Raw genomic sequence first — 26,788 nt, 5'->3', positions numbered from 1 at the left:
TTTATTTATCATATTTAAATGCTTGTTTATTCAATAAAAATCAATTTTAGAAATTTCAAATTTAGTAATAATGTATATCCTAATATTAACAACTTAAAACTGGGTTAAATATTAATTTTTGTTTGTATAATGTATATAAATACTTGTTTGTTTGTTGAAAATTAAAGATATGTAATATTCTTAGTTAATGTTTATGCATATCTTTTTTTATTTATAAAAATTTATGTAAAATAATAAAATAATTTCGAACCATATTTTATTTATCAAATAAATCTAGTTTACTTTTATTAATGTGCGAAAAACAAAAAAAAAATGTTGTTAGAAACAATATAATATATTAAACAATATAATATACTAGCCTGCAGCGTGGTGTAGTGGTAAGAACACTTGCGACACCACACATGAGGTCGTGGGGTTCTTTCCCTTTTTCTCCTAAAACATTTTTCTCCATCTCCGAAATCCTTCGTTTAAGTAAAGAAATCGATCCGCAGAAATAATATATTTAAATAATATATTTAAATGATTAAACGAAAAACAAAGCAAGGTTTCCCTTGATGGAAATGCTGGCTTTCAGAGCGCTGTAGCGGGCGTGATATGGTTTCAAAAAAATGGAAACACTGCAAGCGGAATTTCAATGTCTTACCCTGTCGTATTTTTGTGTTACTTCATAACAATAATATTTTCATACAATTATCAGACATAGATTAACAATATTGCTGATTATGTTGTATAAATTGCAATCTTACAGACATTTTTTATTTATACGATTGTTATTAAATCACCTTTTGCCTTCTTTTGCCTCGTTACTAAAGTTAATATATTTTCTCGTACTAATTTTATCGTCTTATTTGCAAATAAAAATTTATAACAGAGCAACTTTTAATTGTCATAAATTAATTTGCAAAAATATTAAATATATATATTACAAATCACCTAAATATAAATTATTATACAAGTATTTCACTTACCTTTTTTGTAAAAGATAAATATGGTTAGAAAGCATTTCTCGGGCCGCCATGTTGGATTTTAGAATTCCTACCAGTTGCCTACAATAATATCGAAAAAACTGATAACATTTTCAAAATCTAAGATTTCGAACTATAATAAAATTAAACAAAACCTTTAAAAGTTGTCAAACACCGGAGTAAACTTTTGTACTAAACTTAAATACGTGTTATCACCGACGTCAAAAATCCGGATTTAACAACCTACCTATCATGGCGCTTCAATTTATTTTATATATTTTGTGTAAAACAACGTACCCAACAATGATATACTTTCAAAAAAGTGTTGGTGTGAATTTTGTTTTTTCGTAATATACGCTATTTAAGTAACGTCACAAATTGGGAGTTTTGACAACTTACCTACCATGGTGCTTTAATATATTTTATATATTTTGTGAAGAAAAACGTTCCAAACAACAACATCCCTTTAAAAAAGTAAACAAAAAATATTTTTTAATTCAATCTACAGGATTAAAGTACTGAAAGAATGAACAAAATTTTGATAATTGTTTTGTTTTTGGGGTTGCTGGCTATTACTAATGCTTCTAGTTTGAGCAATATTAGAGGGCCACCAGCACCCAAGAGGTACGTGGAATTAAAAACCTAAAGTTTGTTATTACATTTTATATAATTATGTTTATTTAAATTAAGAATAAAATAATTTGTGTAACTTTAAAATCTATATAGCTCGCATAGGTGGGCACAGTTATTCGAAAAAGCAACTTCGTTAAATGGTTATTCGTTACACAATACAGTAACTTCGCTAACGTTTTTTCGTTAAATTAAACCAAATGTAACGGAAGTTATAGTTGAACGTTAACGTTAAAATTTAATTAAAACAAACAAAGAAATTACCTTTTTTATAAAAAAAATAGTTTTTTTCTTAATCGATGTTTTAACTAGACGAAAATGGTTTAGAAGAAGTTTTTAAAACTGGCATAGGCCTAATGCCGAAATAACAGTGGCCGGATAGTAATTACTTACATCGTTTAAAAATTGCGACGATTAAACCCGATAAACGGCAATTTTAAACACATATATTCCTTATATTACCATGGATTTACTTGTAAAATATTAAGTTAACGGGCTTAATTCAATGGAAGTACAATTTAACGAAAGTTAACAGGTCCGATAACGATTTTTAAAATTAACTTAAAAGTTAACTTTTAACAAAAAATCAAACTTCGTTATTTAACGTTTAACGCATTAACGATTTGGTGCCCACCTTTGATAGCTCGGAATGCGATGGGGGTCAATGTAGAAAAAAACGAAATGTAAAGGAAAAGGTAAAATTAATTTTTTGACATTATATATAAAAACCAAATAAAATGCTCTGCTGGTTTATTTACACGTTTTTATGTATTTAAAAAAAGGGTATATATATTACTTATAAAAAAGTAGTCTGCTACGTATATTTTATAGCAAAAATGCACTTAAATTTTAAATGACCTATTTTATCAAATTCTATTTATTCTAGATGCCTTTTCTTTGTTTCGCGTTCCTGCAAAACGTTTTCTACCGAAAGGTACCAAGGCATAGTTGACTGAAGCTTTGGAAAAAATAATACTTGGAATGCGCCAGGATCAGCATATTAAATATCTTTTTTTAAAAGATAATGTAAACATATGCGAAGTGCATTTTAACCAGAACACGTAACATTGTGTATGTATAACAACTCTTAAATAAAATATTTTTAAAATTAATATATAATTTTTTTTATTCAAAATGCTCTTTAAATTTTAGGTGGTGATTCAAAATGAAAACACTTAAAAATAGGTGCAGTTTCATCTTTGTTTCTCCCTAAATGTAGTGGTGAAATTAAGGGGGAAAGGCAGCCACCAAAAGAGCGCAAAATTGTAGCTAAACTGTATTTTAAATCCTTTAATCAATTTGTGGAATCAACTTCACCTGATGGGTGGACAAAGGTTTAACAAAATGAAAAAGTTTTTTTTAACTGCAGTGATGGTTATGATCAGTTTCAGTACCAGGTTGTAGTGTTGAAAGATTTTACAGTCTCAGCAAGTTATTATGGTTGGAGTGCAGCTATTGATAGTCCATTACGTAAGATAAAGGTCCAAGAAATATTTACCTTTCAGCTTATAAAAAGTATCACTTCCTTCCAAATATGCAAGAGGGTGTGCAACTGATTCTTCAAATAGTATTTCACACTTTGTTACAACACTATCTAACCCGCATTTTTCATTACTTTGTCCCTTAGTTTCTATCATAGCAAAAAGGTGTTGCAATTATTAATTTTTAACACTAGCATAAAAAATGGTAATTTAATTAGCAAGTTACTTTATCATGTATAAAAGATAAATAGGTAAAATTTTAAAATACCAACTATTTACCAAATTTATTTTTTAGAGCATCAAATTGTATGGTTTTTATGCCTGCTGATAGTAATGAACTGTGTAGCAATTGTTCCGTATTTGATACATACAACACAAAAATGGAAAACCAAAGAAAGGATTATTTAGAGTTTAAAAAAAATGTTCCTGTTAAGCGCATGCGAGTTGGTTTTAATCTTCCAACACGTGTTGAAGCTTTAATTATTGACAAAAATACTCAGTAAGATACTATAAACTAGATATATAATGTTGAACAACAACTGAACCAATTTTATTAATGCCAAATAATATTTAAAATATAGAATAACAGACTTACAGAAAAGGGTAGAAAGCTTACTTCAACAGCATAATCAGGTGGAGGTTGAAGATGACATAAGTTTTGATTTAAAGCTTTTATTTAAAAATAGTAAAAACAATAATAAAAGTAAATAAAATTAATTAGGTCACCAAAATTGGTAGTTGTGAAATACCTTAACATTTGTGTTATTCAGGACAAGAGCAAGGTGATGTTATTTCTTTTTACAGCATAATATTCAAGTACATACTTAATATATAATAAAAGTACTTAATACACAAAGGTGGGCACCTAAACGTTAATGCGTTAAACGTTAAATAACGAAGTTAATTTTTTTGTTAAAATTTAACTTTTAAGTTAATTTTAAAAATCGTTATCGGACCTGTTAACTTTCGTTAAATTGTGCTTCCGTTAAATTAAGCCCGTTAACTCAATATTTTACAAGTAAATCCATGGTAATATAAGGAATATATATGTTTAAAATCGCCGTTTATCGGGTTTAATCGTCGCAATTTTTAAACGATGTAAGTAATTACTATCCGGCCACTGTTATTTGGGCATTAGGCCTAAGCCCATTTTAAAAACTTCTTCTAAACCTTTTTCGTCTAGTTAAAACATCGATTAAGAAAAAAACTAATTTTTTTAAATCTTTTTTTATAAAAAAGGTAATTCCTTTGTTTGTTTTAATTAAATTTTAACGTTAACGTTTAACGATAACTTCCGTTACACTTGGTTTAATTTAACGAAAAAACGTTAGCGAAGTTACTGTTATGTGTAACGAATAACCATTTAACGAAGTTGCTTTTTCGTTTAACTGTGCCCACCTATGTTAATACAGTAATAGTCTTTTAATGTACAACTGCAGTAGGTTGAATTATTTAAGAACAAATAGGCATTTATTTCAGATAATTAATGTTACAAATAGGTTTTGTTTGAGCTTAGCTGCAAAAAGTAGGTCAGCTTATGAGGAATTGAGAGACAGCAAGATTTTAGGCTTGCCGAGCTCTAGAACATTATGTGACTACAGGTACATTTGCTAATTTTTAGATGCAGTTGATAACTTAATAACAATACCTTTCATGCAATTAAAAGTGTTTATTACGTACCGATTTTGTAGAAATGCTTTTAAGTCAGCCCCAGGCATTCAGGAAAGTGTTTTTAGTGAACTTAAACTCATAGCTGAGACAATGAAAAATTATGAACGTTTTCCCGTAGTTTCTATGGACGAAATGAAAAGTATGTATATATGTGGAATGTTTTGTTAAATTGATGCTTACTTCATATACTTGATCAACATTTTTTATATTTAAAAATCCAAAATTTAAGATTTGAAATTTTTACTTTTAGTAAAAGAAAGTATTGTGTATGATGCTGCTACAGATGCCATGATAGGGTTTGTCGATTTCGGCCCTTGTCATGATCAGCTAACAGAAAAAGCTGCTTTGTTCTAGTTACTCCCCCTCTTCACCTTCTTTGCCAGCAATGATTGCAAGGCAGCAGATCTAACCAGTTTATTCTGGGAGGTTGTTTCTGCCTTAAACGGTTGTCAGCTGAATGTTTTGGCTTTTGTGGCAGATGGTGCTTCATCAAATAGAAGCATGTTTAATAATTTAAACAACATGGGCTTAGAAATTCCTTATAAATGTGTAGGGTTTGTCTAACTATACCCCACGTGACCAACAATAGGTTGATCGGAGAATAAAATACGCCCCTTGATCACAGATTGATCTCAGTTAATATAAAAATAATACCGATAATGGGCCCAGAATTGCAACTGTCTAACTCGACTGATACAACAATTGAAATACTCTACAATGTATTCAATATTCAGTACACAAGAAAAACAATTAACAAAAACAATACTGGCTTAACACTTACAAATCAATATTACTTTTAACAAAAACTAACTAAAGACCATTTATGAATTGTTAGAACAGGGCGAATCGTATTCTAAATATATGACGTACTAAAAGTAGAATTCCAAAATTATTCCAAGTTACGATACAAATAAAGACAAAAAAGGCGAAACACAAATCACGTGACTAAGAACGCTGGAAAAAAGGGAAAAACTTGAAATGACCAGGCGATCCAAAAGAAGCGCACAATAGCGGCTAATGGTGTCCAACCGAGTGTGAAATTGTATTTAAAATTAATGAGAAAATATAAATCAGTTTTCATATAAATGGACTTAACATTCCGGCCCCAAATGACCGAGTACACAACAAAATATACGAAGTCATTTCACAATAAACAAAGTACATTATATCAAAAACGAAACCAATATACAAGCATGCAGCAAACAGTATGACGTGAGATAATCGTCAAAAAAGAAAATATTACATTATAACAATATACGATAATCGTACACATCAAAGGGTAAGAAAATACGAAAGTTCACACGAGTGACATGAGGTGAAATGATAACGATACATGCAATAATGAATGAAAGAAAAACGCGTTATAAGTCATTGCTGCGCTTCGAGAAGGCACAGCTTTCTAATATCCCGCCAAAGGACCGTTGTGGCGGTTTTTACACGCACGCGTCGTACAAGTCCGTTACAGTCACTTTCACATTGTTCTATAATTCCCTTTGGCCAGTATGCTCTTTTAATTGTGTCATCCACAATCAACACTACGTCACCAACAGCAAAATTTCTCACGGGCCGAAGCCATTTTTGTCGCAATTGCAAAAGCGGCAAATATTCTTTTAGCCATCGCGTCCAGAATTGATCGACGACTAGTTGGGTCATGCGCCATGACTTTTTATAACCATCCGCTTTTATAAATTCTCCAGGGGGCAATGACATATCGATTGCTCCTTTTAAAACCATACTTGGAGAAAGCGTTTCCAAGTCTCGCGGATCATCACTAATAGGGGTTAAAGGTCGGTTATTCAAGATCCTTTCAACTTCAGTGAGCAACGTCATGAGACCGTAGTCGTCAAGAACTCGTTCACCGGTGATTGAACGTATAATTTTTCGAACTGTTCTTATTATACGCTCCCATACTCTGCCTTGATGGCTTGCAGCAGGGGGATTAAATCTCCAATCTATTTCATTCTGCAACATAGCATCATGCATTTGTTTTTTATTCCATTTCCTTATACCCATACGCAATTCACGTTCGGCACCGACAAAATTAGTGCCGTTGTCACTAAAAATTTGTTTCGGTGTTGGCCTTCTTGAAATGAACCTTCTGTATGCATCTATAAAGGCACTTGTTTCAAGCGACTGTGCAACCTCAATATGGACTGCTCTGGTGGCCATACAGGTAAAAACACAAGCATATCGCTTAACTTGGCTCCGTCCCAGCTTGACAGGTATGAGGCCCATATAATCGACACCAACACAGGTGAATGGTGGCCTGTTGTCAGTAACCCTTGATGAGGGTAATGCGGCCATCATTTGTTCACCGATTTTCGCGTTCCATCGTCTACATTGTCTGCAGTTTCGTAGTACCTTTCGAACAGCTGCCTGGCCACGCAAAATCCAAAAACTTTCCCGGATAGAGGCTACCACATGCAAGGTTCCGGAATGACCTTGACGTATGTGATGAGACGAAATAATGAGGGCAGTGACAGGGTGGTTTGAAGGCAAGATCATTTGATGCTTTGCATTCCTATCAACCAAAGACTTTTGTAATCTTCCTCCAACATAGATTACATTATTGACCAAAATGGGTGACAACTTTTGCAACGAGCTGAGAACTTTTGAATTGCGAAGTTCTCCTTTACTCATTACTACAGGCGACTGAAAGTTCTCATGGTTAGAAAGCAACTTAATAACCTCGGGAAAAACGTCGTGCTGAACAGCATGTACGATAGCGGTAGTGGCAGCATCTATCTCCTGACGACTAAGAAAATTGGTGTTAAACGAAGTTGAACTTGCTGCTAAATTTCGAGTTTCAGCCTTCCACCTCATGTATTGCTTATAACGAAGAAGCCATGCCACGCAGCGTTGTAATCGGGAAAAAGATGAATAGCGAGAAAAAAGGCGCTCAATGCCAGTGCTGCTAATTTCTTTTGTGAAATTGCACTTTGCTGGTTCTTGTTTCAACTCAGGATCGTCGTTGGCAAGCGGTGGCAAAACTTGTGGGCGAGCGGGCCATTCATTAACAACTTGACCCAAAAACTGCGGGCCATTAAACCAAATTTCGGCCTTATCTACTTTGTCTGGCATAAGACCTCGAGATGCTATGTCAGCCGGGTTACGTTTGGTGTCAACGTGTCTCCATTGACACGGCTTAGAAAGACCGTGAATAAATTCCAATCTATTGGCAACGAAAGTGTGGAATCGTGTTGATGTATTAAGAATGTATTGAAGCACCGTCGTCGAATCCGTCCAGTAGAAAATGTCGCCCAGCTTATACTCAAGCTCTTGCTGAATTAGCGTGCTTAGTTTTACGGCAATAACAGCTGCCGTAAGCTCAAGTCTCGGCGTACTTACAGGTTTCAAAGGTGAAACGCGAGACTTGCCCATAACAAAAAAACATAAAATCACATCATGCAAATCAACAACACGAAGATAACTAACGGCTCCATAGCCAATACTGCTTGCATCACAAAACGTGTGCAGTTGAATACTTTTTAACATGCTTAAAGAAGACTTAAGGCATCTGGGAACGCTTATACGCTCCAAAAGGGTTAGATTACGTAACCATGCATTCCATTTAGTGATATGACTGTTGGGTAACAGATCGTCCCAACCTACTTGTGAATTGCATGCTTCCTGCAGTAATTTACGTGCAGGTAAAATGAATGGTTGGGCAAAGCCCAATGGGTCATAGACCTGACTTACCATAGAAAGAATACCACGTCTAGTTTTAATTGAACGTTTACCTTCACCTTAAAACAATCAAGGGCGGTGTCCCAATAAACACCTAACGCACGTTCAGTTGGCAACTCATGTAAATCAAGATTTAACGTTGACGATGCCAACTCTGCAGAAGGAACAGAAGCAAGTATAGTTTTGTCATTACTAATAAACTTAGTTAAATGGAAGCCGCCGCTTTTAAGAAGCGGTTGAATATCACGTAACAAATGCAAGGCTTCATTTACACTACTACACGATTTTAACATATCATCAACATAAAAATTTTGCCTTACAGTACTCAGGGTTTGTTCGTTCGCACCAGACAGGTTGTCGTCAGCTGTCTTACGTAATGCAAATGCAGCGCAACTCGGCGATGACGTCGCGCCAAAAATATGAACGTTCATGCGGTAATCAACCGGAGTTCGCGACAGGTCGTTTTCTGGCCACCACAAGAACCTAAAGGCATCCCGATCATTGGGATCAACGAACACCTGGTGAAACATGCCCTTTATATCTGCAACTAAAGCGATTTTTTCCTGGCGAAAGCGCAAAAGCACGCCAACCAGATTATTAGTTAAATCAGGCCCCTGTAACAAATAGTCATTAAGAGATAGGCCTAAATGTTTAGCACCACAATCAAAAACAATACGAAATTTAGGCCCTGTAAAATGGTGAGGTATATAATATTTAAAGTTACTTAAATTCCTAATTTCACCATCTAAAATCATTGTGGCATGGCCACTATTTACATATTCAGTAACCTTATCCCTATACCTGGAAAAAAGTTCAGGGTTAGCTTGCAATTTCTTCTTTAAGTACTGAAGCCTTCGTTCAGCCATTTTCCGATTATTCGACGGTCTTGCAAGATCGTCCTTCCACGGTAATTCAATTTGGTAATGACCGTCAACCTTTTTAACGGTCGATTTCATTATTCCCAAAGCCCTTTTATCCTCTATTGAGGCCTCATGGCGTTGAACGTCGTTTAAATCCTTAAAGTTTTGATTAAACGAGTTGACCAATATTCTACAAGAAGCGTCAATGCCATCTAGGCTATGTAGAAAATTGATTTTTCGTGCATTGTTATCTGACCTATTAGAGTAGTCAGAACCAAATAATGTCCAGCCAAGCGCTGTATGCAGGCCAAATGGCTGACCAGGTTTACCCACACGTTGCTCCTTCAACCTAAAGGCTTCATGTACATTGTTACCAAGAAGCAATTCAATTTTTGCGTTCTTAAGTCTCGGAAACGTGAGATCATTAAGATGCGCGTAGCGGTTTGCTACATCTTTAGTGGGTATACTTTCACTTACATCAACCAGGTCGTTTAAAACAATAAGCTCGTCTACATTAAATGACTCGATTTCATTAATGCCTTGAATATGCATACCTCCAACAATGGTATCATATTCGGTAAGTGAATTTGCTGTAAATAGCTGTACATGGCGGTCGATTTTGTTAAGCCCCAATTGATTGGCTAACGTTTTAGTACACATACTTGTGTCGGAACCGTCGTCCAAAAATGCATAAGTTTGGACGATTTTGTTTGGGTCGCTGCCCCAAACCTTTACTGGAAGCACCTTGAACCGTTTTACATTTTTACTTTTTTGTGTACCGCAGGCGGTGACAGCTCTTTCTTCGGCGTTCTCATTATTTGTAGGTGCGTTTAAGTTTTCATTCGGTTGTGGTTTGTTGTAATGAAGCAAAGTGTGATGTTTTTTGCTACATGTTTTGCAGGCCATTGTTGTCGGACAATTGTTATTCATGTGGCCTTCTCTTAAGCAATTGAAACACAACCTTTTATTTTTCACGAAATTATATCGATCGATCGACGTTTTCATTTTAAAGATTTCGCAACGCCACAGCTGGTGTCCATTCCTACACAAAGGACAGCATACAAATGATAATGGCGCCGAACTTTTCTCCTTCACGTTAAAGCTCTTGCTGGCAGGCCGATTTGATTTCGATTGAAATCGCCTCCCTTTCATGTCGGAAAATTTTTTATCGCATTGCTCAAAATGAATGCGCTGGTAGTAATGCCTTGATGATCGGGCCAACTCCCTTACGAACTGTAACAAATCATCGAAGGTTGTTTTCCTACCGGTTCTTTCTCTATCTTTTGAAATTTTTATAAAATCACGCCGCACTTGTTCGGGCAATCGTCGATAGATTTTGCTTATTGTCTCACGGCTGTTTAATTCGGACTCATAGCCTCCCGCATTTAAGGTACAGCTGCAGTAGTACATGCTGTCTGCCAATTTATTCCAAGCATCGGAATCTGACTCAGAAATGGGAGGCCCAATTAGTATGGTTTCCATTGCCGCCTCCATGATAAGATCACTGGCACGAAACTTTTCATCAAGTCGTGATCTCGCTTCTCTGTAAGCCTCTGTTCGGTTACGAATAACTTTGCAACCTTTAATTGCCTCAAACGCCTCGCCAGTGCAATACTTCAACAAAAACTGCAATTTGGCGCCGTCATCCGATATTTTACAATCTATAAATTCATCAAACTGCATGATGAAAGAATCATATTCTAAAATGTCGCCATTAAAATTGTCAATCGTAATTCTTGGCAAGGTGGCGTCTTGCGCTAAGTAGCTTGGCAAATATTGGCTACGGGGCACACTTTGCTGGGTTTCTTTGACAATAGGCGTGGAATCATACACCGGCCCCGTTTGGGTAACTAAGATAGGGGTCGGGTCACTCCGTTTGGGTGATAAGCTGTTAATGGCTTGATCAATCCCCAAAGCAGCTGGTGAAGCGAATTGTCGAAGCGAAATTGATGGCCTTTCTACGAATCCGTCAGACCCAAAAACGCTACCCTCTAAATCGGCTTCGGCTTCAAGAACTTTGGATTGAGCCCTGGTTACTTCCTTTTCAAGCTCAATTTGTGCGCCCATGCTTTTAAGGGCCGCAGTGCGCTTTTTCCGACGAGCCCTAGCTTCGGCCTCACGAGCCTTGGCTTCAGCTTCGCGGACTTCTTCTTCTGCTTCTTCTTCTTCTTGTTGCTTTTGAATTTCAAGCTGACGAAGACTTAATTCAGCTTCCTTTTGAACTTGTTCGGCTTGAACTTTAAGCGCCTCGACGCTACCTCTGCTTCTTTGCGAGCTAACAGATCCAGAATGGCGGGACCCAATTACTAAGGGAGCTCCATGTGTTGGTGAAGCAGAGGTTACACACAAAGATAGAAAACTTTGATACCTTTCGTTCATTGTCGCATATCGGCTTTTAACTTCATCAATTTTGGCCTGTGCCTTTGGCTTTTCAACTTCAGCTTGAACAGCCAAGAATTCGTTGCACGCCGATAAACATTTATCGTAGGCGGTGTCGAAAACTGCTTTGCATCCAGTGACCAGCTTTGCCTCCTTTTGAGCATTGATTTCTTTAAGGAGCTGGTTTTCAATTCGAGTAAAATTTGCCAAAGCATTTTTTCGGGCAGACTTCGGATCGACACTGGGTTCTTCGACGGGCTTCGATGTCGAAGCTTGACCGCTGGTACTTGGTTCCAAATTCATTCTTATATGTAAATCCAAAAAATCCTTTCGAAATTATATATCCCAATTTATAAATCCAAACTTGATCTTAAGTCAAACAATCTACAAATCTAACTAATTATACTAACTCAATGATATGACCAAATGTCATACAATTCATAAATAAATGTAGGGTTTGTCTAACTATACCCCACGTGACCAACAATAGGTTGATCGGAGAATAAAATACGCCCCTTGATCACAGATTGATCTCAGTTAATATAAAAATAATACCGATAATGGGCCCAGAATTGCAACTGTCTAACTCGACTGATACAACAATTGAAATACTCTACAATGTATTCAATATTCAGTACACAAGAAAAACAATTAACAAAAACAATACTGGCTTAACACTTACAAATCAATATTACTTTTAACAAAAACTAACTAAAGACCATTTATGAATTGTTAGAACAGGGCGAATCGTATTCTAAATATATGACGTACTAAAAGTAGAATTCCAAAATTATTCCAAGTTACGATACAAATAAAGACAAAAAAGGCGAAACACAAATCACGTGACTAAGAACGCTGGAAAAAAGGGAAAAACTTGAAATGACCAGGCGATAAGGCGATCCAAAAGAAGCGCACAATAGCGGCTAATGGTGTCCAACCGAGTGTGAAATTGTATTTAAAATTAATGAGAAAATATAAATCAGTTTTCATATAAATGGACTTAACAAAATGTATTAATATTTATAAGCCTGAATACCCTATATTACTTATAAGTGATCCACAACATCTTTTAAAAACTGCATGTAATAATGTACGTTCTAGTAAATATGGAGGCACTCGGCTGCTAAAACATGGAAGTCACTTTATTTTATGGCAACATTTTTGTAAAGTTCCACAGCCTTTTAATTCAAAAGATTTACGCTGCTGTAAATTAACAGATGCACATTTCTCTTATAAAAGCTACAACAAAATGAAAGTTTCTTATGCTGCGCAACTTCTTGGGATCAAACGTGCATCATCAAATGATTGGAATGGTGGCTCTGTTTCGAGTGAAAAACTTCCTAAGAAAAGAAAAGCAATTTAGTTAGTTTATAAAGTTAGCTTTAGTTTTGTAGACTTTATGATCCTATGCCTTAATTGCGGGGAAGAGCCTCGTCCTGCTCTAACAAATAAACCCCCGTAGCATGATAGGTTTGGTGAAGGTAGCAGGACAGATCAAGTTTTCTACTTGAGGCAAAAGGCTACTTTTGGCAAAAAAGGAATAAAACAACGCCTAAATAAATTGTTTTATATTTGGTATAGATCCAGTTTTATTTTAAAATTCTTTCATTTTGTTAAAACAGTTTAGATTCGTCTTAAAATAATTAAAACTGCATTTTTATTGCCTTGCAATGGTTCTATTTATGCATTTGTCCTAATGTTTTTATACTTCATTCAAGCGTTACCAAGAAGACGTAACATTTTTAGCTTCTCCTGCAAGTGAATAAAATAAAACAACAATTGAAAAGGTGAGAAAAAGAGTTTCGTATCATGGTATATTCGATCATTGCTCGGGCCAAAGTATCATTTGAATATCCATGTTAAGGTCGTGTAATCGACCTGCAAACCGTGTCAACTGGCAATCTGTACTCCATTATCGATATATTACGAGCATTTTAGTACATTAAGTGAAAATGCCTTAGAAACTTTTAAATAAAAAAAATTATGCAATTATCTAATCAAATGTTAATACTGAAAAAGATTTAACACGGAAAGTTTACAACGTTACTTAAAATTGACGTAATTAAAGTGGCGGAATTATTTTATTTGTACTGGCTAGAAAAATTAAGCTAGAAAAATAAAAGGTCAAGGTAATTACTATCAAAAGACAAGGTTAATATACCAAAGTTTCGTTATAGACAATGATTTTTTTGTGCAGTTATTTTTGATACCTAAAAAATGACTATTGTGCTTAACATAACGAAATAAAATTATACCCAAACAAACTTTTCACATTAAACAGTGCACTACAATAAGCACTCAGCTATCGCGGGAGCCCGAAATTCTGGAAAACATGTTTGTCGAAATTATATTTAAATTTATTTTTAGTACAACGCAACACGTACCTATGACATTTCACTTAACTAAAATAACATACGAATAAATTTAAGTTAGGCCCACATGTGCGCCTGAATTCTACAAAGAGTACCGATAAACCACAATCAAATTTGCATTGCCTTTGGCGCAATAATACAAGTACGGATCATCCAAAAAAAATTTAAATTAAAATCTGACCTCTTAAGTATAGTCTAACGCTTAAGGTTTTAGAAGTCTACAAAGTTAATAAAAATTTTAAAAGATATAATTAGCACAAATAAAAAAGGCTACATAAACTAAACAACAACAAAACTTTAAAATATGTTAGCCTAATTTTTTCATTAAAACCACAGAATTAAAGTACTGAAAAAATGAACAAAATTTTGATAATTGTTTTGTTTTTGGGGTTGTTGGCTAAGACCAATGCTTCTAGTTTGAGCAATATTAGAGGGCCACCAGCACCCAAGAGGTACGTTGAATTAAAAACTTAATTATTATGTTTATTTAAAACAAAAATAAACCAAACTGCAAAACTTTAAAACTATAGCTTGGAATGCGATGGGACTGAATGTAGAAAAAAATGAAGTGTAAAAAACATGGTAAAATTAATTTTTTAATAGAGGTTTAAATAAAATATATTAACTTTTAAAGGTAGTTTTTTTTTCTAAAATACTAGAAGTTGTTAATTATATTTTTTTATAATGTATAATAAAAAGAAATTGTAATAACATTTTATAAAATATAATAATTATTGATTTGATGTTTTATAATGGGTTGGATAATATATTTTAAAGAATAAAAGTAATAAAAAAACGGATTACAAAAATAATAGGTTTCTCTTAGAGCAGGCTTTACATATTTTATTAGTTTTTTTTAAATATTAAAATATTACAAAGCATTTAGTTTTAAAATTTTTTCTTCAAATAAAATACGGCCAGGCTGTTTTATAACATTTTAATTAAACAACTTTTTATTGTAGAAAAATTTTGCTAAGCTTAGTGGAACACCACCTTCAGGGTTTGTTACTTTCTAACATTTAATTTCTAAAAATTTATTTGCTAAATTTAATTTAGTTTTTAAATCTTATAAAAACAACTCTGCAATTTGTTTTATATTCATTATAGAAGAAAGTAATCAAAAAGCAAAAGCGTTTGTGTTTGGTGATAATATAATAATTTTTTCGGCAGCATTTGACCCTTAAAAACATAATGACTCAACTTTAAATAAACAAACACATATTAATAATTTGTTTTGTATAAATGAAATGAGACGAATAGATAGTTAGTAGTATTTTAATTATAGTATAAAATGGTTATAGATGATTTTTTTATTAAAATAGTTATTTTAAGCTAAATGAAAATGTTTTGTAACATTTATTAAAAGCCAAAATAAAAAATAAAAAACTATGTAAGTGCATTTTTATAAGCAATCCGAAATACATACAACAAGCCTTTGTTTCACATTTTATCCATTTTGTATTTAAGGGTGATAACTAGACATTTACTTCAGCATTTGGAGACTTATTATTTAGTAACTAATTTTTTATATAATTGTAGAATGCGTAAATTACAAATGTGTAATTAAAATAATTATTTACTAATTAAAAAGAAATGTAGGCAACAAGCTTTTATGCCAAAATCAATAAAACATCAGTAAAACAATAAAAACGTTAAAATCAATAAAACACGATTGGATCGTTTAATCGTCCTGCAGATTATGTCACTTTTCGTTTTGTCAACAGGCGTTCTATTTATGCCTTAATAAATAAATTACAGGCATTTTAAATACTATACAAACTTAATCTTTAGCCATAAATATTGTTGTACATTGGAATAAATTTTTTCTAAAGTTTTTTTTAGAAAATTTCTTTAGAAAAAAAATTTAGTCTATTAAACAGAAAAAAATTGAAAGCATTTGTAGCGGTCTTCGTCGACCCATTCAAAAGATTTGGAAAATGTTATTGTTAGTTATTTGTTTTTGATTACCATTTTTTGTATATATCTTTATCCTCGATATGTTTAGGTCAAATGCGCGACCTAAACATAGAGTAACATCGGTTAGTCCGATCCGGTCCCGAGTTGCTTTTGGCATGCCCAGTAATTATGCGGCTGATTAAGTGCTGGCTCAACAGGACTTTATACCAATTATAGCGCCTTACGTAAGGGCGTAACAACATAAAAGCAGTGGGGATTAAACCGACGACCTCATGATGGTGTAGAAAGTGTTTTTACCACTACACCACACTGCCGGTTCTGACAACTACTTGTTTTCTGACTTTTTATTAAATTATTCTTGGAATGACTACGCAGTTAAATATTTACTGTACAATTACTTTATATGCAACTAGTTTTAAATAGATTTTCTAAATCCGAATGTATTAAATTAAACAAATTAAAAATCCTTAAAATCCGAATCTTCGAAATTCAACTACTTTTAGCAAACCAAAAAATAACTGCTCAACAAGAACAGCCAAGGATTAAATAACAATTCAAAATAAAACCACAGATTTTAAAAACAGGTTTTAAAAATAACGACATTAACTATACACATCATACAATGAGCCAATGCGTAACAAAATTATGGAAGATAAAAAAATATTTCCACCAAAAGTGTTATTAAATTAAATTATTTTTATTGTTCAAAAGATTAGCTTATCAACAATAAGCTAGGCATTGATCTACTATAAGCGCTCCTCAATCGCGATTACCTGAAATCTTGGTGAACAAGTTTGCTAAATTGTATTAAGTTTGTTAAAAATACAACACAAAACGTATACCAATGCCGTTTTACTAAACTAAAATAACATACAAATAAATTATAGCTAGGCTCACATGTGCGCCTGAATTCGACTAAGAGTGACGATGAACCACAACTCGAATGCGCATAGCCTTTGGCGAATTAATATACGTAACAAACAAAAAACGTTTTTACCATTAATTTTTTAAGTTATTGTGAGTAACACACAAGCAGACTACGAAGTTATTTAAATTTGAAAATTAAATAAGCAAAGTTTAAAAAATTAAAATATTAAATAATTATTTAGCGTAAAATCTACAAGTTTAACCTAGTCGAACACAAAAACATAAATTTTTTAGTCATAATATTTAATTAAAATCACAGTACTGCAGTGCTAAGAAAATGAACAAAATTTTAATAATTATTTTGTTTTTTGGGTTGCTGGCTATTACTAATGCTTCTAGTTTAAACAATATTAGAGGGCCGCCAGCACCTAGTAGGTACGTGAAATTAATAACCCAAAGTTTGTTATTACATTTTATATTATTATTTTTATTTAAATTAAGAATAAATCAATTGTGTAACTTTACAAACTATAGCTTGGAATGCGATGGAACTGATTGTAGAAAAAAGCGAAGTGTAAAAGAGAAGGTAAAATTAATTTTTTGATGTAGGTGTAAATAAAATATATAATTTAAATACTCTTTTAATATTAGTGTAGTTCCACTTTTTTATTAAATAAAGTTGTTAGTTATATGTCTTAATAATATAAAATAAAATAGTGATAATTTATCATAATATATAATATTGATTGAGTTGAGTTTTATATTGGGTTACATAATATATTTTAAAGAATTAAAATGTAATAAAAAACGAGAATTGTATAAATAGTTGGTTATGTTAGAACAGGCTTAACATACTTTATTAGTTTTTTTTAGTAAAATTTTGCAAAACATTTAACTATTAAACTTATATTTAATAAAATACAACACGCGTTTTTTTAGTCAGATATTTTTGTAATATTTTAAATAAACAACTTTTTATCGTAGGACAACTTTACCAAAATTAGAGGATTGCCACCAGGGTTTGTACCTTTTTGACTATTTTATTTATTAAAAGTAGTTCATTAAGTTATTTTTAGTTTTTAAACCGTTTATTTTATAAAAAACATCTACTAAATTTGTTTTATATTTTTGTAGTGGAAAGTAATAAAAAAAAGACAACATCTGTGTTTAATAAAATTGTAATGTTTTTTTGGTTATTTTTTGATCTTTAAAAACATTATGATTCAACTATAAATAAACAAACACATACAAAACTTTTTTAGTTTAAATCCTAAAGATAGTCAGTTGAAAGTATAATCTTGTTAGTGTGGCGTAAAGTAAGTAAATAATATTGACGTAATATTAAAAAAATTGTCAAATTAAATAATTGTTATAACATAACACTATAAGTAAAAATAAACAACAAAAAATATGTAAGTGCATTTTTATGAGCAATTCCCTTCTACCGTGGGGTTATAGCTAACCATTTTCTTTAGCAATTGTAAATTCATTATATAGTAACTAACTATTTATATTATTTTAAAATGCGTAAATTCAATTATCTATTTAAGATGTTCAATTACTAATTAAAGGCCTTTTTTGAAATAAAAATTAATATTAAGCTAATATGCCAAAAGTTAAATTAATATAAACTATATCTTCTTCCTACCTTTTCACTGGCAAGTTGCATGCTACTTGTTAAGTTTATACCTGAATTCGACTAAGAGTGACGATGAACCTCAACTCGAATACGCCTTGCCTTTGGCGCATCAATATACGTAACAAACAAAAAACACTTTTTAAAACACTTTGGTTTAATTCTCTTAAGCTATCAAATTTAGTTTAATGCAAAGGCAGACCACAAAGTTGTTAAAAATTACAGTGCTAAAAAAGTTAAACAAAGTTTTTTTGATTGTTTTGTTTTTGGGGTTGCTGGCTATTACCAATGCTTCTAGTTTGATCAATATTAGAGGGCCACCAGCACCCAAGAGGTACGTTGAATTAAAAACCTAAAGTTTGTTATTACGTTTTATATAATTATGTTTAATTAAATTAAGAATAAAATAATTTGTGTAACTTTAAAATCTATATAGCTCGGAATGCGATGGGGGTCAATGTAGAAAAAAACGAAATATAAAGAAAAAGGTAAAATTAATTTTTTGACATGGCTATAAATTATAAAAAAAATATTTTAAATTGCTTTTTAAAATTAAAATAGTCCATTTTTTAAAATTATCAAAAGTTGTTATTAAATATTATATTTTAATCAAAAAGCAAAAGCTATTGTGTTTGGTGATGATATAATGTTTTTTTTAGTTACTTTTTGACCCTTAAAAACATTATGACTCAACTTTAAATAAACAAGCACATATTAAAAATTTGTTTTGTATAAGTTGAATGAGACAAATAGTAAGTTGGTAGTAATTTAATTATAATGTAAAATAGTTGTAGATGATTTTTTTATTAATAATATTTAATTAAAGCTTAATAATAAAAAAGTGTAATATTACATTATAAGACAAAATAAACAACTGAAACTATGTTAGTGCATTTTTATAAGCAATTCACACCTACATAGCACGAAAACAGGGCAAAAAATACAGAACGGAAAATGAAGGAACCGAAAAATAAAAAGTCGAAAAAACACAGTATATAACAAGCTAAAATATTAAAGAATCAAAAAACAAAAATACGCAATACGATTTATAGGTAATAAACTTTATAGCAAAAGGAACAAGAACTGGGCATGCTTAATAGATAGTTAATATGCATGTTAGAGGCTAAACAAAAATAAGAAAATGGAAAACAGTATAAAATTGTCAAACACAGGAGTAAACTTTTGTACTAAACTAAAATACGTGTTATCATTGACGTCACAAATCGGGGTTTTAACAACTTACCTATCATGGCGCTCCAATTTATTTTATATATTTTGTGTAGAACAACGTACCCAACAATGGCATACCCTTAAAAAAGTGAACAAAATATTAGAAAGCGGTCAAATGCAGTTGTAAACTTTGTATTTTCGTAATATACGCTATATAGGTGACGTCACAAATAAAGGGTTTTGACAACTTATATATCATGGCGATCCAATTTATTTTAAATATTTTGTTGGAGGTTATGATGTAAAAGCAAAATGTACAATTTTTTGTTGGATCCGTCAACATTTTTGACAAATTATTTGTGATTATAATAAAAAATAACAAACCTGGTAGTGTGGTAAACCGGTCATGGCGTCAGACTACGAACCGACAGGTTTTTGGGTTTGAGCCGCACTAATGCCACACTATTCGCCTTTGAGGCCGTTTTACGGATAGCATACACACGTCTCAAATCTCACACCCCTTAATCGATAAAAAGTATCAAAAAACATAAGTCAACAACTACTTTATTTTATTTGATTTTATTTAAAAAATGAAATCTGATGTATTGACAAAAGTCTTATTTTTAAAAAAAGTTTTCGCTTAGGGTAAGCGAATCTATTATAATGGATTACAAAAGCGTAAGTTTAGGCGTAAGTAAAACTTGGGCCGCAACCAAGAACCACAAATAGCTTTACTTTAGATTTAACTTGCCTCAAGATTGCAAAATTTAACTTACAGTTAGAGTGAGTTTAAATGGGAGGCGTCCCAGCTACACTAAATGGCCAACCGCTTCCCGTACGTGGATATTCATTGGTTTTAGATGTGCTTGCAGTGCCTTTAGACCGATAGCTTTGATGACTGTTCGCTTAAATTTAAATATCTGATCACCTATGCTATAGCAGCAACTGTTTTTTATTTCATCAATTCTGTTCAAATTTATCAATATAGCTAGTGGTTATAGAGTTTAGTTTGTTAGTTATATAGTAAATTAGTTATAAAAGTTGGTTCGTTAGTTATATAGCTATTAGTTATGAAGCTTGGCATGTCTGTTATATAGCTGGTTGGTGTTTTGCTTGTTTGTTACACAGCTTGGCTTGTTAGTTTTAAATTAAATATGGCTAGTTGGTTATGGAGCTTTGTTTGTTTCAGTTTTTACCAATTGATATTTTTATTTTTTTGCTTACTCTTTTAAAATGTAAGAAGACGGAGCGCATCTTCCAACCTTCAAATCGCATCTTTTAGGCTTTAAATCAATTAATGCATTCACCCTTTTTTCGCTTTAAAGCAATTAATGGCTAACTAATCGGCTGGATATTCGATATGCGTGTTAGAGACCCAGCAAGAAAAAGGAAATGAGGGAAGTATATGATAATTAGTAATTTACACTTACACTCAAACCATATGTCTCGGTTGTACATTTTCATTTTTTTCTATTGGTTGGTGTTTTAGCTAGACTTTTATCTTAGCATTTAAAGGCTAGTTAGCTAGTAACTAAATATAAATATGATTTAAAAATGGGTGACTTAAAATTATGTATAAGTGATTTATGTATTAGTTAAGTATAAGTTATTTGCATTGTTTTTACATCAAAAAAAAAAAAAAAAAACTAAGAGCAACAAGCAAGTTAAACTGCTGTAGGTCATGTTAAACTTATTTTTAACCAATGCGGTTGATAATGTTTAAATCACTAAAGAAAGAAAAAGGGTCAAGGTAATTAAAAAAATATATTACATTCATTTACGACGGTTTTGTTATATGCAATGCTAAAATTGTTATGTATTGTCAACTTTCGATACGTAAAAATATTGTTTATTATGCTTAAACATACTAAAATAATATTAAACCCATAACAACTTTTCATAAAAACAGTGCACTACAATGCACTACAAACAGTGCACTACGCTCAGCTATCGCGAGCGCCTAAAATTCTGATAAACATGTTTGTCAAAATTATATTTAATTTTATTCAACGCGAAACGTGTACATGCCATTTCACTAAATTTGTAGGGTTTGTCTAACTATACCCCACGTGACCAACAATAGGTTGATCGGAGAATAAAATACGCCCCTTGATCACAGATTGATCTTAGTTAATATAAAAATAATACCGATAATGGGCCCAGAATTGCAACTGTCTAACTCGACTGATACAACAATTGAAATACTCTACAATGTATTCAATATTCAGTACACAAGAAAAACAATTAACAAAAAACAATACTGGCTTAACACTTACAAATCAATATTACTTTTAACAAAAACTAACTAAAGACCATTTATGAATTGTTAGAACAGGGCGAATCGTATTCTAAATATATGACGTACTAAAAGTAGAATTCCAAAATTATTCCAAGTTACGATACAAATAAAGACAAAAAAGGCGAAACACAAATCACGTGACTAAGAACGCTGGAAAAAAGGGAAAAACTTGAAATGACCAGGCGATAAGGCGATCCGAAAAGAAGTGCACAATAGCGGCTAATGGTGTCCAACCGAGTGTGAAATTGTATTTAAAATTAATGAGAAAATATAAATCAGTTTTCATATAAATGGACTTAACAAAATTAAAATAACATACAAATAAAAAACTGTTTGGCCCACATGTGCGCCTCAATTTAACAAAGAGTACCGATAAATCATAATCAAATATGCATTGCCTTTGGCGCAATAATACAAGTACGGATCATCCGAAATTTTTTTAAATTAAAATCTGACGTCGTAAGTATAGTCTAACGCTTAAGATTTTAGAAGGCTACAAAGTTAATAAAAATTTTAAAAGATTTAATTTAACCTAAACAACTTTTTAACCTAAAATTTAACATAACCTAAACAACAACAAAACTTTAAAATATGTTAGCCTAATTTTTTATTGAAACCACAGAATTACAGTGCTAAAAAATGAACAAAATTTTGATAATTGTTTTGTTTTTGGGGTTGCTGGCTATTACTAATGCTTCTAGTTTAAACAATATTAGAGGGCCGTCAGCACCTAGTAGGTACGTGAAATTAATAACCCAAAGTTTGTTATTACATTTTATATTATTATTTTTATTTAAATTAAGAATAAATCAATTGTGTAACTTTACAAACTATAGCTTGGAATGCGATGGAACTGATTGTAGAAAAAAGCGAAGTGTAAAAGAGAAGGTAAAATTAATTTTTTGATGTAGGTGTAAATAAAATATATAATTTAAATACTCTTTTAATGTTAGTGTAGTTCCACTTTTTTATTAAATAAAGTTGTTAGTTATATGTCTTAATAATATAAAATAAAATAGTGATAATTTATCATAATATATAATATTGATTGAGTTGAGTTAGGTTTTATATTGGATTACATGATATATTTTAAAGAATTAAAATGTAATAAAAAACGAGAATTGTATAAATAATTGGTTATGTTAGAACAGGCTTTATATACTTTATTAGTTTTTTTTTAGTAAAATTTTGCAAAACATTTAACTATTAAACTTATATTTAAATAAAATACAACACGCGGTTTTTTAGTCAGATATTTTTGTAATATTTTAAATAAACAACTTTTTATCGTAGGACAACTTTACCAAAATTAGAGGATTGCCACCAGGGTTTGTACCTTTTTGACTATTTTATTTATTAAAAGTAGTTCATTAAGTTATTTTTAGTTTTTAAACCGTTTATTTTATAAAAAACATCTACTAAATTTGTTTTATATTTTTGTAGTGGAAAGTAATAAAAAAAAGACAACATCTGTGTTTAATAAAATTGTAATGTTTTTTTGGTTGTTTTTTGATCTTTAAAAACATTATGATTCAACTATAAATAAACAAACACATACAAAACTTTTTTTGTTTAAATCCTAAAGATAGTCAGTTGAAAGTATAATCTTGTTAGTGTGGCGTAAAATAAGTAAATAATATTGACGTAATATTAAAAAAATTGTCAAATTAAATAATTGTTATAACATAACACTATAAGTAAAAATAAACAACAAAAAATATGTAAGTGCATTTTTATGAGCAATTCCCTTCTACCGTGGGGTTATAGCTAACCATTTTCTTTAGCAATTGTAAATTCATTATATAGTAACTAACTATTTATATTGTTTTAAAATGCGTAAATTCAATTATCTATTTAAGATGTTCAATTACTAATTAAAGGCCTTTTTTGAAAAAAAAAATTAATATTAAGCTAATATGCCAAAAGTTAAATTAATATAAACTATATCATCTTCCTGCCTTTTCACTGGCAAGTTGCATGCTACTTGTTAAGTTTATGCCTGAATTCGACTAAGAGTGACGATGAACCTCAACTCGAATACGCCTTGCCTTTGGCGCATCAATATACGTAACAAACAAAAAACACTTTTTAAAACACTTTGGTTTAATTCTCTTAAGCTATCAAATTTAGTTTAATGCAAAGGCAGACTACAAAGTTGTTAAAAATTACAGTGCTAAAAAAGTTGAACAAAGTTTTTTTGATTGTTTTGTTTTTGGGGTTGCTGGCTATTACCAATGCTTCTAGTTTGAGCAATATTAGAGGACCACCAGCACCCAAGAGGTACGTTGAATTAAAATTTTAATTATTATGTTTATTTAAAACAAAAATAAACTAAACTTCGAAACTTTAAAACTATAGCTTGGAATGCGATGGGGTTGACTGTAGAAAAAAACGAAGTGTAAAAAACATAGTAAAGTTAATTTTTTAATAGAGGTTTAAATAAAATATATTAACTTTTATATTAACTTTTAAAGGTAGTTTTTTTTCTAAAATACTAGAAGTTGTTAATTATATATTTTAATAATGTTTAATAAAAAGAAATTTTAATAACCTTTTATAAAATATAATAATTATTGAGTGTTTTTGTTTTTGGGGTTGATATATAATAATTATTGATTGTTTTGTTTTTGGGGTTGCTGGCTATCACCAATGCTTCTAGTATGAGCAATATTAGAGGGGCACCAGTACCCAAGAGGTAAGTAAAATTTAAACCCTAAAGTTTGTTATTACGTTTTATATAATTATGTTTATTTAAATTAAGAATAAAATAATTTGTGTAACTTTAAAATCTATACAGTTCGGAATGCTATGGGGATCAATGTAGAAAAAAAAACGAAATGTAAAGGAAAAGGTAAAATTAATTTTTTGACATGGCTATAAATTATAAAAAAATATTTTAAATTGCTTTTTAAAATTAAAATAGTCCTTTTTTTTAAATTATCAAAAATTGTTATTAAATATTATATTTTAAAATGAGATATACTATTTTTTTGTGGAAAGCGTAAAAGTAAATCTTCGAACTCTATAAGGCTTAACAAAACTTAAAAGTTATTTTAATGTTTAACGGGTCATTTATTCATAAAGCTTTACACCCTAATAAAATACAGGATATTTTTAATTACCTAACTTCAGTCCAATATTTTTTTAAAACATTTTAATTTAACAACTTTTCATTATAGGACGACTTTACTGAGATAAGAGCACCGCCAGGGTTTGTACCTTTTTTAAATATTTTATTTTTGAAAAGTAATTTATTCATTTTAAGTTTTTTTTTTAATTTATTTTAAATTTATTACAGAAGAAAGTAATCAAAAAGCAAAAGCTATTGTGTTTGGTGTTGATATAATGTTTTTTTTAGTTACTTTTTGGCACAGAAACAGGCAAAAAATACAGGACGGAAAACATAGCACGAAAACAGGCAAAAAATACAGGACGGAAAATGAAGGAACCGAAAAATAAAAGGTCGAAAAAAAACAGTATATAACAAGCTAAAATATTACAGAATTAAAAAACAAAAATACGCAATACGATTTTTAGGTAATAAGCTTTTTAGCAAAAGAAACAAGAACTGGGCATGCCTAATGGATAGTCACAAATAGAAGGTTTTGACAACTTACCTATCATGGCAATCCAATTTATTTTAAATATTTTGTTAGAGGTTTTGATTTAAAAGCAAATGTGCAATTATTTGTTGGATCCGTCCACATTTTTGACAAATGTTTTGTAATTATAATAAAAAATAACAAACCTGGTAGTGTGGTAAACCGGTTTTGGCGTCAGACTACGAGCCGACAGGTTTTTGGGATTGAGCTGCACTAATGCCACACTATTCGCCTTTGAAGCCGGTTCACGGATACCTCACACACCTCTCAAATCTTACACCCCTTACTCGATAAAAAATATCAAAAAACATAAGTCAACAACTACTTTATTTTATTTGATTTTATTTAAAAAATTTAATTTAATGTATTGGCAAAAATCTTATTTAAAAAAAAAAGTTTTCGCTTAGGGTAAGCGAATCTATTATAATGGATTACCAAAGCGTAAGTTTAGGCGTAAGTAAAACTTGGGCCGCAACCAAGAACCACAAATAGCTTTACTTTAGATTTAACTTGGCTCAAGATTGCAAAATTCAATTTACAGTTAGAGTGAGTTTAAATGGGAGGCGTCCCATCTACATTAAATGGCCAACCGCTTCTTGTACGTGGATATTCATTAGTTTTAGATGTGCGTCAAATCAGCTTGCAGTGCTTTTAGGCCAATAGCTTTGATTGACTGTTCGCTTAAATTTAAATATCTGATCACCTATGCTATAGCAGCAACTGTTTTTTATTCCATCAATTCTGTCCAAATTTCTCAATAGAGCTAGTGGTTATAGAGTTTAGTTTGTTAGTTATATAGTTAGTTAGTTATAACGGTTGGTTTGTTAGTTATATAGCTAGTTATTTATAAAGGTTCGCATGTTTGTTATATAGCTAGTTAGTTATGGAGCTTGGCATGTTTGTTATATAGCTGGTTGGTGTTTTGCTTGTTTGTTACATAGCTTAAATATTGCTAGTTAGTTATGGAGCTTTGTTTGTTGAAGTTTTTACCAATTAGTATTTTTGTTTTTTTGCTTACTCTTTTAAAATGTAAGAAGACGGAGCGCATCTTCCAACAGGCTTCAAATCAATTAATGGCTTCACCCTTTTTTCGCTTTGAAGCAATTAATGGCTAACTAATCGGCTGGATATCCGATATGCGTGTTAGAGACCCAGCAAGAAAAAGGAAATGACGGAAGTATATGATAATTAGTAATTACACTTACACTCAAACCATATGTCTCGGTTGTACATTTTTATTTTTTTCTATTGG

The 26,788-nt window shown here is 31.4% G+C and overlaps 1 protein-coding gene and 1 long non-coding RNA gene across 3 annotated transcripts; both read left to right on the top strand.

Annotated features, from left to right (window-relative positions):
- Nucleotides 1-2,576: 2,576 nt before the first annotated feature.
- On the top strand, nt 2,577-13,036 carry LOC145750823 (uncharacterized). Its single transcript, XM_082566898.1, has 8 exons — nt 2,577-2,656; nt 2,815-2,919; nt 3,372-3,575; nt 4,576-4,677; nt 4,768-4,886; nt 4,998-5,047; nt 5,102-5,297; nt 12,687-13,036. Exons 1-8 carry the CDS (start codon nt 2,577-2,579, stop codon nt 13,034-13,036), a joined length of 1,206 nt encoding a protein of 401 aa, XP_082423024.1.
- A 3,953-nt stretch (nt 13,037-16,989) lies between these two features.
- LOC145751192 (uncharacterized) lies at nt 16,990-18,216 on the top strand. Of its 2 annotated transcripts, XR_014283714.1 has the most exons (4): nt 16,990-17,264; nt 17,364-17,415; nt 17,814-17,848; nt 17,964-18,216. It is a non-coding gene; the product is annotated as an uncharacterized LOC145751192 (long non-coding RNA). The 2 variants fall into 2 exon arrangements; XR_014283713.1 differs by having other exon boundaries at nt 17,814-18,216.
- The last annotated feature ends 8,572 nt before the right edge of the window (nt 18,217-26,788 follow it).

Source organism: Corella eumyota, chromosome 4 (assembly GCF_963082875.1).
Source record: "Corella eumyota chromosome 4, kaCorEumy4.1, whole genome shotgun sequence".
Lineage (NCBI taxonomy): Eukaryota > Metazoa > Chordata > Ascidiacea > Phlebobranchia > Corellidae > Corella > Corella eumyota.
Note: the sequence above shows the minus strand (reverse complement) of the source record. Positions and strands in the feature narration are given on the sequence as shown.

Bases quoted from the DNA above. Each gene is read 5' to 3' on its own strand.
- LOC145750823 (XM_082566898.1), top strand. From the start codon at position 2,577: ATGCGCCAGGATCAGCATATTAAATATCTTTTTTTAAAAGATAATGTA. The intron at 2,657-2,814 runs GTAACATTGTGT...CCCTAAATGTAG, and splicing joins GTGCATTTTAACCAGAACAC to TGGTGAAATTAAGGGGGAAA. The intron at 3,576-4,575 runs GTAAGATACTAT...TGTTACAAATAG, and splicing joins ATTATTGACAAAAATACTCA to GTTTTGTTTGAGCTTAGCTG.